Consider the following 15,880-nt stretch of genomic DNA (forward strand, 5'->3'; position numbering starts at 1 on the left):
GCAGCAGGCGGTCTCTCAAGTACCCAGGTCCAATACCATGAAGGGCTTTATAAGTGACGACTAGCACCTTGAAGCATATCCGGAGACCAATCGGTAACCAGTACAGCTCGCGGAGGATAGGTGTAACGTGGGTGTACCGAGGTGCACCCACAATCGCTCACGTGGCTGCATTCTGGATGAGCTGAAGTCTCCGAATGCTCTTCAAGGGCTGCCCCATGTAGAGCGCATTGCAGTAGTCCAATCTTGAGGTCACGAGGGCATGAGTGACTGTTGCGAGTGCCTCCCGGTTCAGGTAGGGGCGCAATTGGTGCACCAGGCGAACCTGGGCAAATGCCCCCCTGGTCACAGCCGACAAATGATGTTCTAAGGTCAGCTGTGGGTCCATGAGGACTCCCAAATTGCAAATCCTGTCTGAGGGGCGTAGAATTTCACCCCCCAGCCTGAGAGATGGAATACTTGGCCAATTGTTGGGAGGGAAACACAGCAGCCACTCGGTCTTGTCTGGATTGAGCGCAAGCTTGTTTACCCCCATCCAGACCCTGACAGCCTCCAGGCACTGGCACATCACGTCAACCGCTTCACTGAGTTGGCACGGGGTAGACAGATACAACTGGGTATCGTCCGCATACTGGTGGTATTTTATCCCGTGCCGCCGAATGATCTCACCCAACAGCTTCATGTAGATGTTAAACAGGAGGGGGGACAGGACCGAACCCTGCGGAACCCCATATTTCAGGGGCCTAGGGGCCGACCTCTGCCCCCCAACCAACACCGACTGCGACCTGTCCGAGAGGTAGGAGGAGAAGTGTTCCTCATTTTCACCCAAAAAGCTTCGCAGCTGTAACTCTGAAAATGAGATTGGGCTTCACAGTCATATTTCAGATCTGTCAGTGGCTCTTGCAGTTTGAGATGAAGTTGTGCAAAGTCTGCTGTGAAAGGATTTAGCACCCAAGTGGGCACTTCCAGGGTTCCACCACAAAACCGTGGTAGACTAAAGCGCGCTCGACAAAAGCGCGTACCTGACGTCATCACAGCGCGACGAAAACATCACGCTGTGAGCGGTAAACTTAAAATTAACGCGAAAACCTTACCCTAACCCCCCCCAAACCTAACCCTAAACCTAACCCTAAACCTAACCCTTAACCTAACGCTAACCCTTAACCTAACCCTAACCCTAACGCTTAACGTAACCCTAAACCTAACCCTAACCCTTAACCTAACCCTAACCCTAACCCTTACCTTTACGTGAATTGGCTTGCTTTAAAATCGCTTTTTAAAATCTCCGCGGTTGTATTTGTCGCACTGCTGATGACGTCAGGTACGCGCTTTAATCGGGCGCGCTTTAGTGGACCGCGGTTTTGTCGTGCCACGCACTTCCAGATTTATCAGATCATAGAATCTGGTTTCCATATCTTCTTTTAGTTGCTTCAAGTGGCAGCAAAAAACGTCCAAATCTTCTGTGTGGAGTTGATGTTCATTACCAAGGCTTGGGAACTGATACAGCTCCTGGCGACTCATACGTGACCCGTCAAAACCGCGGTCCACAAAAGCGCGCTCGACGAAAGCGCGCATTTGACGTCATCACAGCACGACGAAAAAAATTAAAAATTGAAATAAAAATAAAATTAAAGCAAGCCGATTCACATAAAGGTAAGGGTTAGGGTTAGGGTTAGGGTTAGGGTTAGGTTAAGGGTTAGGGTTAGGTTTAGAGTGTTAGGGTTACGTTTAGCGTTAGGTTAAGGGTTAGCGTTAGGTTTAGCGTTAGGTTTAGGGTTAGATTTAGGGTTAGGTTAAGGGTTAGGGTTAGGGTTAGGTTTAGGGTTAGGTTTGGGGGGGTTAGGGTAAGGTTTTCGCTTTATTTTTACATTTATCGATCATAGCGCGATGTTTTCGTTGCGCTGTGATGATGTCACGTACGCGCTTTTGTCGAGCGCGATTTTGTCGTCCGCGGTTTTGTGGTGGAACCGACTCATATTGCTTGCAAGGAGGTCCAATTTGGAAATAAATGAGCAGATTACTCCTTTGGCCTTAAGAAAATTGATTTTATCTCCTTGCAGCTTTACGTTCACTTCATTCAGCTTGTCAAAAACATCAGCAAGATAAGCTACATCCAGACGTTGAAGTTTAAGAGAACTGCTTAGACTTGGATCAATGGATTCAAGAAATTCGACAACTGTGTCAAAAAGTTTGTGGAATCGCTGCAAACACTTTCCTTTTGAAAGCCATCTTACTTCTGATGAAAGAAATGTCCTTCTGGGTTCAGCTCCAAATGGGGAAAAAGACACTGGAGACATGGAGGCTGCTTGGAAAGATGGTTTTAATGATGGACAGGACCACATGGCTTGAGTCCTGAACAGAAAAGGTGATCACATGCTTCAATGTTGGTGGAGAAGAAGAGAAGGGCTGAGGGAGGGGCTTGCTAGGCTTTTTATAACCTGTTCAGCCCCACCTCTCTGTTTCCTGTTCCTGTGTAAGAAATGTATTCTGATTGGTTGTCAGACTCCCATGGTGCCATGCAGGGGCAACTCTCTGGGCTGTGTTTTGAATCCAGGTTTAGTTGAGTTCTCAGATGCCATGTGGTCAGTTGAGTAAAGGGATATGAAAAGAAAGAAACATGTTTTAAAAGACAGAATAGCTGCCTGTAGCTTCCTGCCCATCCCCACTTTGTCAATGGGCCATTAAGAAGGCCAAGCTAGTCCCTTTACATAATAAAGACTTCTCCACTTCAGCTCCAGGGGCATGGGAGTAAAAGCATGATAATATTGGCCCTTTACTCAACTGACCACATCAAATCAAAATCAATCCTAGAGATCAACCCTGACTGCTCTTTAGAAGGCCAGATCCTGAAGACGAAACGCAAATACTTTGGTAATCCTAATGAGAAGGAAGGACTCTCTGGAGAAGAGCCTCATGCTGGGAAAGATTGAGAGCAAAAGAAGAAGAGGACAACAGAGAATGAGGTGCTGGATGGAGTCACTGAAGCAGTAGGCATGAGCTTAAATGGACTCCAGAGGATGGTAGAGGACAGGAAGGCCTGGAGGAACGTTGTCCATGGGGTTGCGATGGGTCGGACACGACTTCACAACTAACAATAACAATCCATTTATTTGTAAATTGCAGGTATGTGTCTGATTCAAAGCAAGGCACACATCATCAGTGTAATTCAGCTTTCAGAGACAAAATTGAGCAATTTAGAAGGTGATAATATTTACATACCATCTTGAGATTTATTTTTAGAAACTGCTCTTAAAGTCTAACATGAGATGTCAAATTAGATAGCCTTGGTTAATTATGGAAAGACGTAACTCTCCTCACCCTGGTCTCACCTTTGGCAATAGAAACTAACCTGCCTTGATTTTTAAACAATGCTAACATAGTTACTACCTAGCTGGCAATTGTCCAAGTATTTTCACAAGATACAGAACTAAGATACAATTTCCAGCTGTAATGATCCATAGAGGGAGGGGGTGTGTGGGAGAGACACTGGAGCTTATTGAACAGATGATTTCCTAAATCTTTTTATATTGCTCAACAAGAAAGGTAAAGAGGAATAGTGACTTTGCTTGCCTGTTTGTTTTCTTCGGCTGCACCTTGAGTACAGGTAATTCTCAACTTACAACAAAACTGAGCCCAGCTTTTCTGTTGCTAAGTGAAACATTTGTTAAGTGAATTTTGCCCCCATTTTATGACTTTTCTTTTTTTTTATTGAGAATTTTTTAAAAAAAACTTTTACAAATATTTACTTCCCTATGGATTTCATACTGTAAATAAATTTAAATTTAAATACATTTAAATTTAAATAAAATGCGGGTGCTTAAGTTCACAGACCATGCACAGTTTCTTGCGCAAATTCAGCTTCTCTATACACCACAGTCATTATTACTAACAGCTACCTTGATGTAATGCTTAAGGCTACCTTAATTTTTATAAGGATAGCCGCACTTCAGATGATAGCCCCACTTATCTTTCAACTTGGACTACAACCCCCACAGTTCCCAGCGGCAAGGGTCCTGCTCCTAGAAATCCACGTGAAACCCGAAACCATTAAAAGCCAGCCCGCGCTCCGTTACGGGCGCAGGTAATAGTCGCAACCCAAGAAACAGGCAGGGCCATTGGTCACCGAGCGATGACGAGAGGAGCAGATGCCGTTTCATTGGTCGAGAAGCGAGAGAAGCGGCCAATAGGTGGGCAGAGCGCCGGCAGCTGTAAGGAATGGAGTCGCAATCGCCCGATTCGGATGCCAGCGTCGATGAGTCTCTCTTCGCTCTCTTGCTGGACCTGGGGATCCCCGAGGCTGCAGCGCGGAGGGTGGGGTCGCCTTTGTCAGTGGATCGGGATCCGGCGCGGGTTGGGGATCCATTCCGCTTGGTTTATTTCTAACCCACCCACCCCCTCCTCTTTTCTTGCCTCCAGGCTCTAGCGCTCACCGGAGGTCATTCTGCTGAAGCGGCGGCGCAGCTTTACTTCAGTAGCGGTCTCGATTCCCAGGTATCTGCTTTTGCGATCTTGGTTTCCATTTCTGATCCAGTGAAAGATTGGTTTCTGGCCTAGTGCCTATCTATATATATAATATACATATATACGATCGCATTTCAAGCCCTAGGCTGATGGTGCATACATATATATGTCCCAGGCTTGGTTGACTCTTGATGGGTGATGATGTAATGAAAGGGCTTTGGGAAATTCCTATTATGGCTCTGCCTGAAGGAGGTAGATCTTTATTATGTAAAATAGACTGGCCCAGGCCTTAATGGCCCATTGACAAAGGTGTGTGTGTGTGTGAGAGTTTCTGCCTCCCTTTTAGGGGAAATATTCTGCCCTTTTAATGTTTCATTTTTCTAGGAGAGGGGTGGATACTAACTTCCTACACTACCTATCATTTCCTCAAGAAATATTTTTCTTGAGGAAATGATAGATCTAAAAGGATTCACATATTTGTAGGGATATTAAAAGCTCTGACTTGCAAACCTTTAATGGAATGGAGGAGGCGGGAGAACTTAAGTATTGGTGCATTTCCAAAATTCTATGGATGTTAATTTGTAGTAGCAAAGCAGCAAAACTCTAGTGGCACCTGAAAGATAAATATATTTCTCATAGTATCAGATTTTCTGGCTGATAAAGGTGATGCTAGGTGATGTTACTCCAAGTCACTCTTAATTTTTTAAAAAAGCTATCCCTATCCCTGTGTTCTGAGTAGCTTTATTTGAAAAAAAGAACATAATAGAAAACACTTTACTTGTATCCAACTTATAATTCATTTGCTTGGAGTACCATGAAGCAAATAAATAAAGTGTGCTGAAACATGTGTCTACTAGTCTATCCTACACTTTAAGTATTTTTATAGTTTAATTTTCTAAATTTCTTCAAAGAATTATGAATGACCTAAGTGCTTATGATGTATATTGAAGACTATATGGATGATGCTGTTCTTGCTGCAGAAACATGAAAACATGTTTCTTAGATGCTAGAAGTGAATGATTTGAAAGGTAGTTCAAGGCTTGAATTGCATACATATTCTGATTAAAGGGCTATATCATTGTACATGTATATTTATATAACACACTCGCACAGACTTAAACTTAGTTTAAATGCCAAAATTCAGTCTTGCTTCTACCAGAAAATCTGTGGTTTCCTAATTTTTCAGAATGTAACCACCTAGTTTTCTACAGAAGCAAAGCTATCTATGTGTAATTATTCCAAAACCTATTCAAGATTCAGCAATGCCAAGACCTTTTTTTAAAAGGGACTTATGAATTACACATTCCTTGAGAATCATCCTGGAGTGGCAAAAAAATACTTCTCCTGGCCTCAGGAAATATTTATGATTTGGAATAATTATATTGATGAACTGTAATCATACAGGCTGCACGAGTGCAGCAAATATGATATGCACATTAATTGCTTGAAACTCATATATAGTACCATTTTAGTATAATGTCTGTAATATATGTTTCAAGCAGTTAATGCACATATCATATTTGCTGCACTCTAGTACCCTATATGATTACAGACCATCAATATAATTGTATGATTTTATATATGTATGATTTTTGTTGATATAAACAAACCTGTCCACAACTCTAACCTAGAAGGTCCCTGCAGTTGGGAGAAAGCATACTAACCCTTTCCACCTTCTTCCAACTTCTGCTTGCATATTGTTCACTGTTTAGTTGTGTAGTGAATATGTAGGGTATATACTGTAGTGACTGTGAATGTCTGGAATTAAGCACAAGAGTGATCATAAACCATTAATGGATTGGAGGGGGAGACCATCTTGGAACATAACCATTTTCATAAGGAGAGGAATTTTTCTACTGGGGTGCATGAGATTAATAACATTGTAATAGTGCCATCTGTTTCGCTGATGAGTAGGGCAGAATACAGGTAGTCCTCGACTTATAACAGTTCATTTAATAACCATTCAAAGGTACATTCAACGGCACTGAAAAAAAGTGACATCATTTTGCACACACACCACCATTGCAGCAGCCTGATGGTCAAATGCTCAAAATTCACATGCTGGGCAACTGACTCATGTTTATGATGGCTGCAGTTTCCCAGGGTCACATTTGATCACATTTCACAACTTTCTAACAAACAATGTCAATGGGAAAAGCCAGACTCACTTAAGAATTGTGATATTAACTTAAGAGCTGCAGTGATTCACTTAACAACCATGGCAAGAAAGAAAAAAGGTTATTAAAAAGTGTCATAAAATGGGGCAAAACTCACTTAACAATTGTCTTGCTTAGCAACAGAAATTTTGGGCTCAATTGTGGTCATAAGTCAAGGACTACATGTACTTCCAAAAGCAGTGTCGGTAGTTATTTTTGCTCCTCTGCACATTATCCCACTGATTTATCAGTAAAGTAGACATAAAGCTGGTGATTGGCCAAGGATTATCCTGTGAACTTCATGGATGACCAAAGATTTAAACTTGGGTGTCCCCAGTCATAGTCTGACACTTTAATATCTTTGCTCTGTGATTTCATATATAGTTTATTACAACAGAAAACTTTATTACCATCAAACTCTCTTTTCCAGGATGAAGATGAGGCACAGGGCAGTGATGTCAATCTTCTCCCAGGCAGACACCACAAGATGGTCTTTGTGGTAAACATGGAACTCTCCATGGGAACTGGAAAGGTAAACTCTCTTCAGGGTATATTGTCTTCTAACATTTTAAAATTTACTTTAGTTTTTTTTAATCTGATTTCATTATGAGGGGCAGATCCAAGGCTGAAACTAATAGTCAGCTGGAGAATCATTCAATAACTTGAAAAGCTTTCAAAAAGCTTAGTTCGTTTTCTTCTAATATGATAAATGTAACACCTGTGGCTCAGTAACAAGTGTGAATTACTTAAGTCCTCCAAGTACAGGCAATCCCCAGTACTCAAACTGCCTAAACTCAACATTTAAGATTGTCCAACTTAAAAAACAACCTTAGTTACAAACAGGCTGCTTATTACTAAAAATGGCAGACCTCCTTGTCTTTTTTCTAGCACTAAAGCCATGCAGTGCTTTCAGGAACTGCTGAAGTCAAACATTTTTAATATACAGGTTGGTTTCAGCAGTTTCTGAAAACATTGTATGGCTTCAGTGATTTATCAACTCAAGAAAGGACAATGTTGTTTAGCATTTTCGGTAATAACCCAATCCATTTGTAAATTTAGGTTGTCCTTGACTTACAACCACAACTAACTCCAAAATTTCCACTGCTAAGTGAGACAGTTGCTAAGTGAATTTTGCCCCATTATACGATCTTTCTTGCCACAGCTGTTAAGTGAATCACAATTATAGATAAACCTCCAAGTACTTCAACGAACCTCTAAAACAGTGGTTCCCAAACTTGGCAACTTTAAGACTTGTGGACTTCAACTCCCAGAATTCTCCAGCTAGCTCCCAGAATTCTCCAGCTAGCTCTTCTGGCTGGAGAACTCTGGGAGTTGAAGTCCACAAGTCTTAAAGTTGCCAAGTTTGGGAACCACTGCTCTAAAAGGATGCAAATGACCAGTTGTCTGCAAGGAAAATGGATGAGAAGCAAAACATCTTCAAAGAAAAAACAAGTCCAGTTGCCTCCTGAAAAAGCACCATGGGAGAACCATGACCTGGATGACTGAGAATCTCTACAGACTTTTAGCTATACAATTTGGGATGAACATCCTTTGAATGGTGTGGGAGTAGGAATGGATTTCCAGAGGAATAAAATGGCAGACTACAGGAACCAGGAGCACTGCTAAGGTGATCCTGAGGACACAGATAAACCTCCAAGTGCTTCAACGACCGTCTAAAAAGGATGCAAATGATCAGCTGTCTGCAAGTAATATAAATCCTTCCATTCCCCAGTATCTTGTCAGAGCTGAAGAAGCTTCTTGGATGAGAAGCGAAACGACTTCAAAGAAAAAACAAAGTACAGTTGCCTCCTGTTAAAGCACCTTTGGGGACAAATTCAGTTTAATGACACACTTAGGGAATGGAACATCTTAATCCAGAACTGCCTGCATTGTTGATCCATGTTTACAAGATGAATTTGTCAGGATTTCTAACTAGACTCCTACATACAACTTGCAAGTAATGATCCCTTCCCTAGGGATATAGCAATAGCGTTTAGACTTATATACAGCCCCATACTGTTTTATAGCGTACTCTGGGCGGTTTACAATGTAAGCATTATTTGCGTATTGCTCCCAACAATCTGGATCTTCATTTTAAAGGATGGAAGGTTAAATCAACCTTGAGCCGGGTCAGGATCGAACTGCAGACTGTGGGCTGAGTTTGCCTGCAATATTGCAGTCTAACCACTGTGCCACCAGGGGCAGCAGAATTATTTCAGCAGAAGCAAGACAAACCACTAATTTTGAATGTTTTCCTCCACAGATTGCTGCTCAGGTGGGGCATGCAGCAATTGGCTTGTTCCAGCTGGTGCATGAAAAGCCAAGTCAGAGGGGCATGATCAACCAATGGGATGAGCATGGGTAAGGAAATAAGATTGGGCCATCTTTGTCAGGATTCTGTTAAACTTGGTTACATACATACATACCGTATTTTTCGGAGTATAAGACGCACCTTTCCCCCTCAAAATAGGCTGAAAATCTGGATGCGTCTTATACACTGAATACACCATTTTTTGCCTCCCGAAACTCCGCCCCCTTCACCAAAGCGGCCATGCATAGCTTTTAGGAGGCTTTCAGAGAGCTCCTGGGGGCTGGGGAGGGCAGAAATGAGCAAAAAACAGCCCATTTTTTTGCCCCACAGCCCCCAGCAGCATTCAATAAGCTTCTTAAAGGCTATCCATGTCCTTTTTTTTTGAGAAAAAATGGGCCATTTTTTGCTCCCCCCCCCCAATCCAGCACTCTACAAGCCTCCTAAGGGCTATTCATGCCCTTTTTTTTGAAAAAAACAAACGGGTCCATTTTCAGGGAAAATGGACCGGTTTTGGGAGGTTTGCAGAGTGCAAAAACTTTTTTATTTTAAATTTTCCTCTTCAAAACCTTGCTGCGTCTTATACTCCGAAAAATACAGTACGTACGTACGTACGTACATACATACTACAACAGCTGGCTTCCCCTAAGATGCAGCTAAACCAAAAGCAAATAAACCACTTAGTGGCTTAGGGTGCTGCAGTAAACCACTAAACTGAATGAGCACAGTTTAGTATTAAGCAACTTAAATTTCCAACTGGATGGGTAATGTGCTAAAGCTGATACCAAGGTAATAAAATAGAGGGTGTTAATTTACTATAATAGGCTACCTGGCTGGGGAATTTTGGGAATTGAAGTCCACACATCTTAAAGTTGCTGAGGTTGGGAAACACTGCTGTAGGCTATAAAGAATCTTGAAAGTCTGTCCAAAATGTTCTGTCTCATTTATGCTAAACAAAATCAAGGAAGTGTTATTTTGAGTTTCTTTTGTTTGCTTCAATTCCTGGCCCATATCATCTTTTCTACAACGAATGGTTCATAACCTTCCCCAAGATCATCTCTTAATTCTTTTATATTACACAAATTAGGCTGCAAACAAGCCATAACTTTGGGCGATATGGTATTCTTTAGCTTCAAGGTCTAGGCCAGAAACCCAAATGGAATTCTTCCGTGTTCAGTCTCCTTTCTGTTCATAAATGAAGCTCGGTTCAGAGCAATCCTCTGTCACCTTTCTGATTTTATTCATAAGGCATACAGTAATGCAGTGTGGTTGGCCATGACTTAGTACATTGATGGCTAACCTTTTCTAGACCGAGTGCCCAAAGCATGTGTGTCTGCATCCGAACCCCCAAAATGCAATGCATGCGCAGCCCCTCGCATGCGCCCCTCCTGTGCCTGCACGCACAGCCCCAGCCCCTGTGCATGCACGGCAGAGACCCGAAGAACAGCTGACTGGCGGGATGTGTATGCACATGTGCAGCAGAGCTGAACTGGGGTGACGGCTCACGTGCCCAGAGAGGGCGCTGTGTGCCGCCTCTGGCACATGTGTCATAGGTTCGCCATCGCGGACTTAGTATGTTGTATAAGTCCAGCTTCTTTAGTTTGTAAGCCATGATTTACAGCAGACCAGAGTTTGTGAACTAAGGTCAGTTGTGTCCATTGATAAAATTTGGTTCAGTGGGTTATAAGAGTTTTCAGAGTTAACTTCTGTGCTCTTTGTAGGGACAAGGGCTGGTAAAGAGGGTAAGCCCCATTTAAGGGTTTCTTTAGGGATCTAAGGACAAAAAAAACCTTTCGGTGGGTCCTTAAATCAGCTTGACTCTTGGGGAAGATGGTTTAAGAGATAGAAGGGCTTCTAGATAGTTTAAGCCCCATATATTAAAAAAGGGCCAGAGATTTGACTCTCCTAAGCCAGAGGTGATTAGAAGTGGGACAGATGTGGTGCAGGGATCTTCTTCTTGGTTTGTTTACTGTGGTGGTTGAGTCATCATACATCATGTTCAGCCATACATTAACCTCGAAAACCCAGTTTACATAAAATACTCAAATCCACTTTTCTGGGAGATGATGGGTTGGTTTTGCCCGTCAAAAGGTGCAGACTTCAGCACACGACAAAGTTTCGTCCAGCTGCTTTTATAATTTGTTTTAGTTAGGCTCCTAGCCAACAGGAAGGGTGGTGTGATGGTCTTACAATGAAGTATTGCTTTGCCCTTCTTAGTGCAAAGAAAGTTGTACTTCAGGGAGTCAACACAGACCAGTTGCTGGAACTGCACGCGCTCGCCCTGAGTCTAGAATTGCCAACATACCTAGTGCAAGATGCCGGAAGGACACAGGTAAATTAGTTATTCGGGGGGGGGGGGGGGAGAATGTATCTCCAAAAATGTCTCATCCTGAACCAAGCGAACCAAGCTGGCTCATGTGTTGTGAAGGGAGGGTTGGAATTTATGCCATAGTTTATGAATCAGGCAGACTGAGAGCATTTTCAAAGCCTGAGAGAGAAAAAAAAGCTTGAAACTTTTTGCCTGTTTTAGAAGAATGTCTCTTTGAGAAATAGAGCTAGTCCTCGACTTACGACCTGTCGCTTAGCAACAGTTCCAAATTATGAAAGACTCCCCCCTCCCCCAAAGCTACTTATGATCCAGTTCCGAAGTTACAACATCACGTGACTGCGTTTTGGGTGCTAAGCAACAAGCCTGCATTTACGGTATCCCATAGTCATGTGACCATGGTTTATTTTTTCACAAAAAACAGTGTTTACTTTTGATTCCCAGAAAAAAAAAAGTTCTTATTTCGAGCATTGAACTTGTTTAACAACCGTCACCAAAAAAGTTGCAAAATCAAGTCCAATCAGATGATCTGCTTTATGACCATGATGTCTTACAACTGTAATCGTCAGATTCCGTTGTGGTCATAAGTTGAGGACTACCTGTATCTACAGGGGAATAGGTGTAGAGCAATGGAAGATTTCTCCTGAACAGAGATATTTTGGCACTTACTTATCTAAAAAGATGTATCGGCCGCCTGTTAAAAAAACCACAATTCTGGCTTTAAACAAGTTTTGTGAACTGCCCAAACTTAGAAACAAAAACCTGGTGCTTGATTATTTATTAGTTTTTATTTTATTAATTATTATTAGTTATAATAATCAAGATAATCAATAAAGGTAAAGATTCCCCTCGCATGTATGTGCTAGTCGTTCCCGACTATAAGGGGTGGAGGGGGTGGTGCTCATCTCCGTTTCAAAGCCGAAGAGCCAGCGCTGTCCAAAGACGTTTCCGTGGTCATGTGACCGGCATGACTAAATGCCGAAGGTGCACAGAACGCTGTTACCTTCCCACCAAAGTTGGTCCCTATTTTTCTACTTGTATGCTTTTGAACTGCTAGGTTGGCAGAAGCTGGGACAAGCTCACTCCGTTTTGCGGCACTACGGATTCGAACTGCCAACCTTTCTGATTGACAAACTCAGCATCTTAGCCACTGAGCTATTTTTCAGTTATTTCAGTTAAAAATTATTTGTAGGTCTTTTTCTCACTTTCTAGTATAATTTAGACCACAGCATTTTATTGACACTGTTGGACAAGAATGAAAACACAATAGTTCAGCTCTTATTTATGCCCCTGAAAGCAACTTTCTACTACAGTTGATACTAAAAACCAAATGGGATGGAATACAGTAGACTGGATTCCCGGGAGGGAAGAAGAGCATTCCAGAGGAATAAGAGACAGCTGCAGTCCAGATATTTTGTGTGAGAGAAAGAGGGTGAAAACAGTCCCTCCCTAACAGTTCTCAGCATATATTATAGGTGCAGATAGTAGAATGCTTCAGTTTGGCAGGATTCTGTCTTGAGATGTGGAACAATGAAGAATTCACCTTGGAAGAATCATCACGTGTCTTTCTTGGTTTTGGGACCTGACACCAAATCTAGCATCATCAGTTTGTCTCCAGCCATGACATCCTATGCCTGACAGAACAATTAGTCTGTGGAATGATTTGCCTCCAGATTTCATAAATGCTCTAACACTGGAGATTTTAAAGAAGAATGGACAACCATTTGTCTGAAACGCTATAGGTTTCCTGCCCAAGCAGGAAGTTGGATAAGGTCTCTTCCAACTCTGTTATTCTGTTATTTTGACCCCCTCAAAAATGACAAAGTAAAACAATACTTAAACGGGGGTGGATTTTGAAACTTTTTTTTTAAAAAAAGTTTCTTTTCACCATAAAATGCCATTGACTTCTCAAGGATATATGAATAAGCAACCTTGCTGAAGAAACTGATTTGGGAGTTTCTCCATTCCTTTCCCTCCCCAAATTTATCCACATCCATCAGCAATTGTAAGGGAAGCACTGAATAAATATTAAAATGGATTTCTGCTATTGGCTTCCCCTATCCCCCTTTTTACAGGGTTATTTCAGTAAGAATTGCATTATGTCTCCCAAATACATTTACCTGTGTACATCAGCCGAGTCATATCCCAAAGATGCTTTTTTGAAAAGGCAACTGGGCCTTCTTATTATTTTTTTCTTTGCAAATATTTTGCTTCTCCTCCAAGAAGCTTCTTCAGTTCTTCAGAAAAACCAAGAAAGTCCAGTTGCCTTTTGGACAAACCTGACATGGATGACTGAGAAGCTCCATAGACATTCAGCCAAGTCATAGTTAAGGAACACTGGAGAAACCAGCATCACAGCATCTACAATGCTGAGCTAGAGCACAGTATGTTAAAAGAAGCCCATAAAGGAGAATGTATGTAGGTTGAAAGGAGGCGTCCTTGGTGCTTTCTGAGCTTGGTTGTTTTCGTGCAGACGTTTCATTACCCAAACTAGGTAACATTAATCAACATTCAGCACTGATGATGTTACCTAATTTGGGTAATGCAAGAAAATAACCAAGCTCAGAGCGCTAAAGGAAAAGCCACAACCGTTCTGAACTCTCATTCATATTGCATGTGTCCCTAATGAAAAATAAATACCCTTCTTTTCTTAGGTCTCAGCTGGGTCACAGACAGTCCTTGCCATCATAGGAGAAGAAGAGCTGGTGAATCAGGTGACCGGGCAGCTAAAACTGCTGAACTGAGATGTTGTGAAGTTTGGCTGCCTGTGGGATCCCAGGGGGGGGAAGAGCCTAAGCCATCTCCTCCTCTGCCAACAACTCAAGAAACCACCCGAGCCGAACAGACACCCCAAAAGACAGCTGTCTTTTGTGAGAGGAGCTTTCTCCTAGACAACGGAAGTGATAGTTCTCCGGATCCAGATTTCTAGTGGGACTCTCAAGTGGGTCTGTGTGAAGGTCGGACCCCCCTCAATTCTTCACCATTTATAACCAAGCTGCTCTATATTAAGTAATGCTTAGGCGTTTTCAGTTAAGGGGAAAACTCCAAGGGTCATCCAAGGTTGCCTTCCCCTCCTGATGCCCTTCAGATGTATTCACATAATCCATTAACCCCAGTCAAGTGTGGTCAACCCCTCCCCCCCTCCATCTTTCCCAAGTGAGAAAGTGCAGGTTACTCTAGTATATAAATTCTCACACCATTTGGATATCTTGTGCCAAGAGTATAACACTCTATTATTATTATTTTCTGTGATGTGAAAAGGAACAAGTGTGGCAATTTTTGGAGAGCTTTATCTGACTTATCTGCTAGGACTTCTCTTCAACAGCCTGTAGAGAGCCAAAGGACGGTTGTTCCTGTTTAGAAGGCTGTAAACGTCTCTGTTTAGCTAGTGCATATTGTAATTGGTGGTGTCTTGTTTGTATCTTATTTTTAACTTCCACAAGTGGGCTGTGTCTTGCTTTATGACGTCCTTGGTGTCAATTTCCAAATGGCTTTGAAAAACTGAATTTTCAAAGCAATGCTAGTCCTGTTAGGACATTTCTCTTTAACAAATAACTGGATTAAATTGCAGTGGTCAGCATTGGGGGTGGGGGAGTGGGGGGGGATGTGCAGCAACATGACGGTCTAGATTTTCCCATCTTAAAACAGCTCTTTTTTTAATGTTTGTGTGTTTGTTCTCAAAATGTTAAGAATAAGAAAAAGCCAAGATTATGTAGCAGGTCTGTGACAGTGTCTTTTTCTGTATCTTTGTTAAAAGCGATAACATTATTTTCTGGGTTTTTTCCAATGTTGGTCCAATAACTCTTCTTTGCCAATACACATAGATCCCTATGCTAATTTTTGCATAGACACCCCCCCAAAAAAAGAGTGGAAATTCTAGATTAATATGTTCTGATACTAGGAATGACTGGAGAATTTCAGCAAAACCTGAATTGTATACTGCATTTTTCAGAATATAAGATGTACCTTTTCCCCTCAAAAAAAAAAAAAAACAAAAACCCAGGGTGAAAATCTGGGTGCATCTTATATACTGAATACAGCATTTTTGGCCTCCCGAAACCCTGCCCTTTTGCAAAAATGGCCGTGCATAGCCTCTAGGAGGCTTATAGAGTGCTCCTAGGGGGCTGGGGAGGGCAAAAATGAGTGCTATAAGCCTCCTACAGGCTATACATGCCCTTTTTTGGACAAAAATAGCCATTTTTTGCGAAAAACGGGCCGTTTTTGGGAGGAAGTCTGCAGAGTGCAAAAACTTGTTTTTAACTTGCCTCTTCAAAATCTTGGTGCGTCTTATACTCTGAAAAATACGGTAGTTTAGATTTGCTTTTTAAGGAATGGCTGATATTGATCAAGTAGCAGCTAATGTGGTGTGTTCCAACATAGTTACAAGTCTTTCTCTCTGGCAGAATTTTTAAACACTTGGCAATCTGAAATGTAATACTTGTCATCCCCCCCCCCCCCCCCCAGTTTTGTAGAAAACTAAGGGTTGGATTTTTTGTGTGTGTGTTTGTTAGCTCCTCCAACTATTAACTGTCAATACATGCTATGCTTTTTGTTATGCCTCACACTCGCACCTCTTAGTGCATGCTGATGAAATAGTTGTGCGCAGATGATGAAACCTGTGCAATTTGCTGT

General features: G+C 42.0%; 1 protein-coding gene across 1 annotated transcript; it reads left to right on the forward strand.

Moving 5' to 3' along the window:
* The first annotated feature begins 4,167 nt into the window (after window positions 1–4,167).
* LOC106553311 (putative peptidyl-tRNA hydrolase 2) lies at window positions 4,168–15,246 on the forward strand. The gene is made up of 6 exons (XM_014071784.2): window positions 4,168–4,308; window positions 4,414–4,488; window positions 7,045–7,146; window positions 8,878–8,975; window positions 11,140–11,254; window positions 13,903–15,246. The coding sequence occupies exons 1-6, from the start codon at window positions 4,213–4,215 to the stop codon at window positions 13,990–13,992; spliced, it is 576 nt and encodes a 191-aa protein (XP_013927259.1). The 5' UTR covers window positions 4,168–4,212; the 3' UTR covers window positions 13,993–15,246.
* The last annotated feature ends 634 nt before the right edge of the window (window positions 15,247–15,880 follow it).

Source organism: Thamnophis sirtalis, unplaced genomic scaffold (genome assembly GCF_051295495.1).
Source record: "Thamnophis sirtalis isolate CommonGarterSnake01/CBP01778 unplaced genomic scaffold, rThaSir2_p1.2 scaffold_3, whole genome shotgun sequence".
In the NCBI taxonomy this organism is placed as follows: Eukaryota; Metazoa; Chordata; class Lepidosauria; order Squamata; family Natricidae; genus Thamnophis; species Thamnophis sirtalis.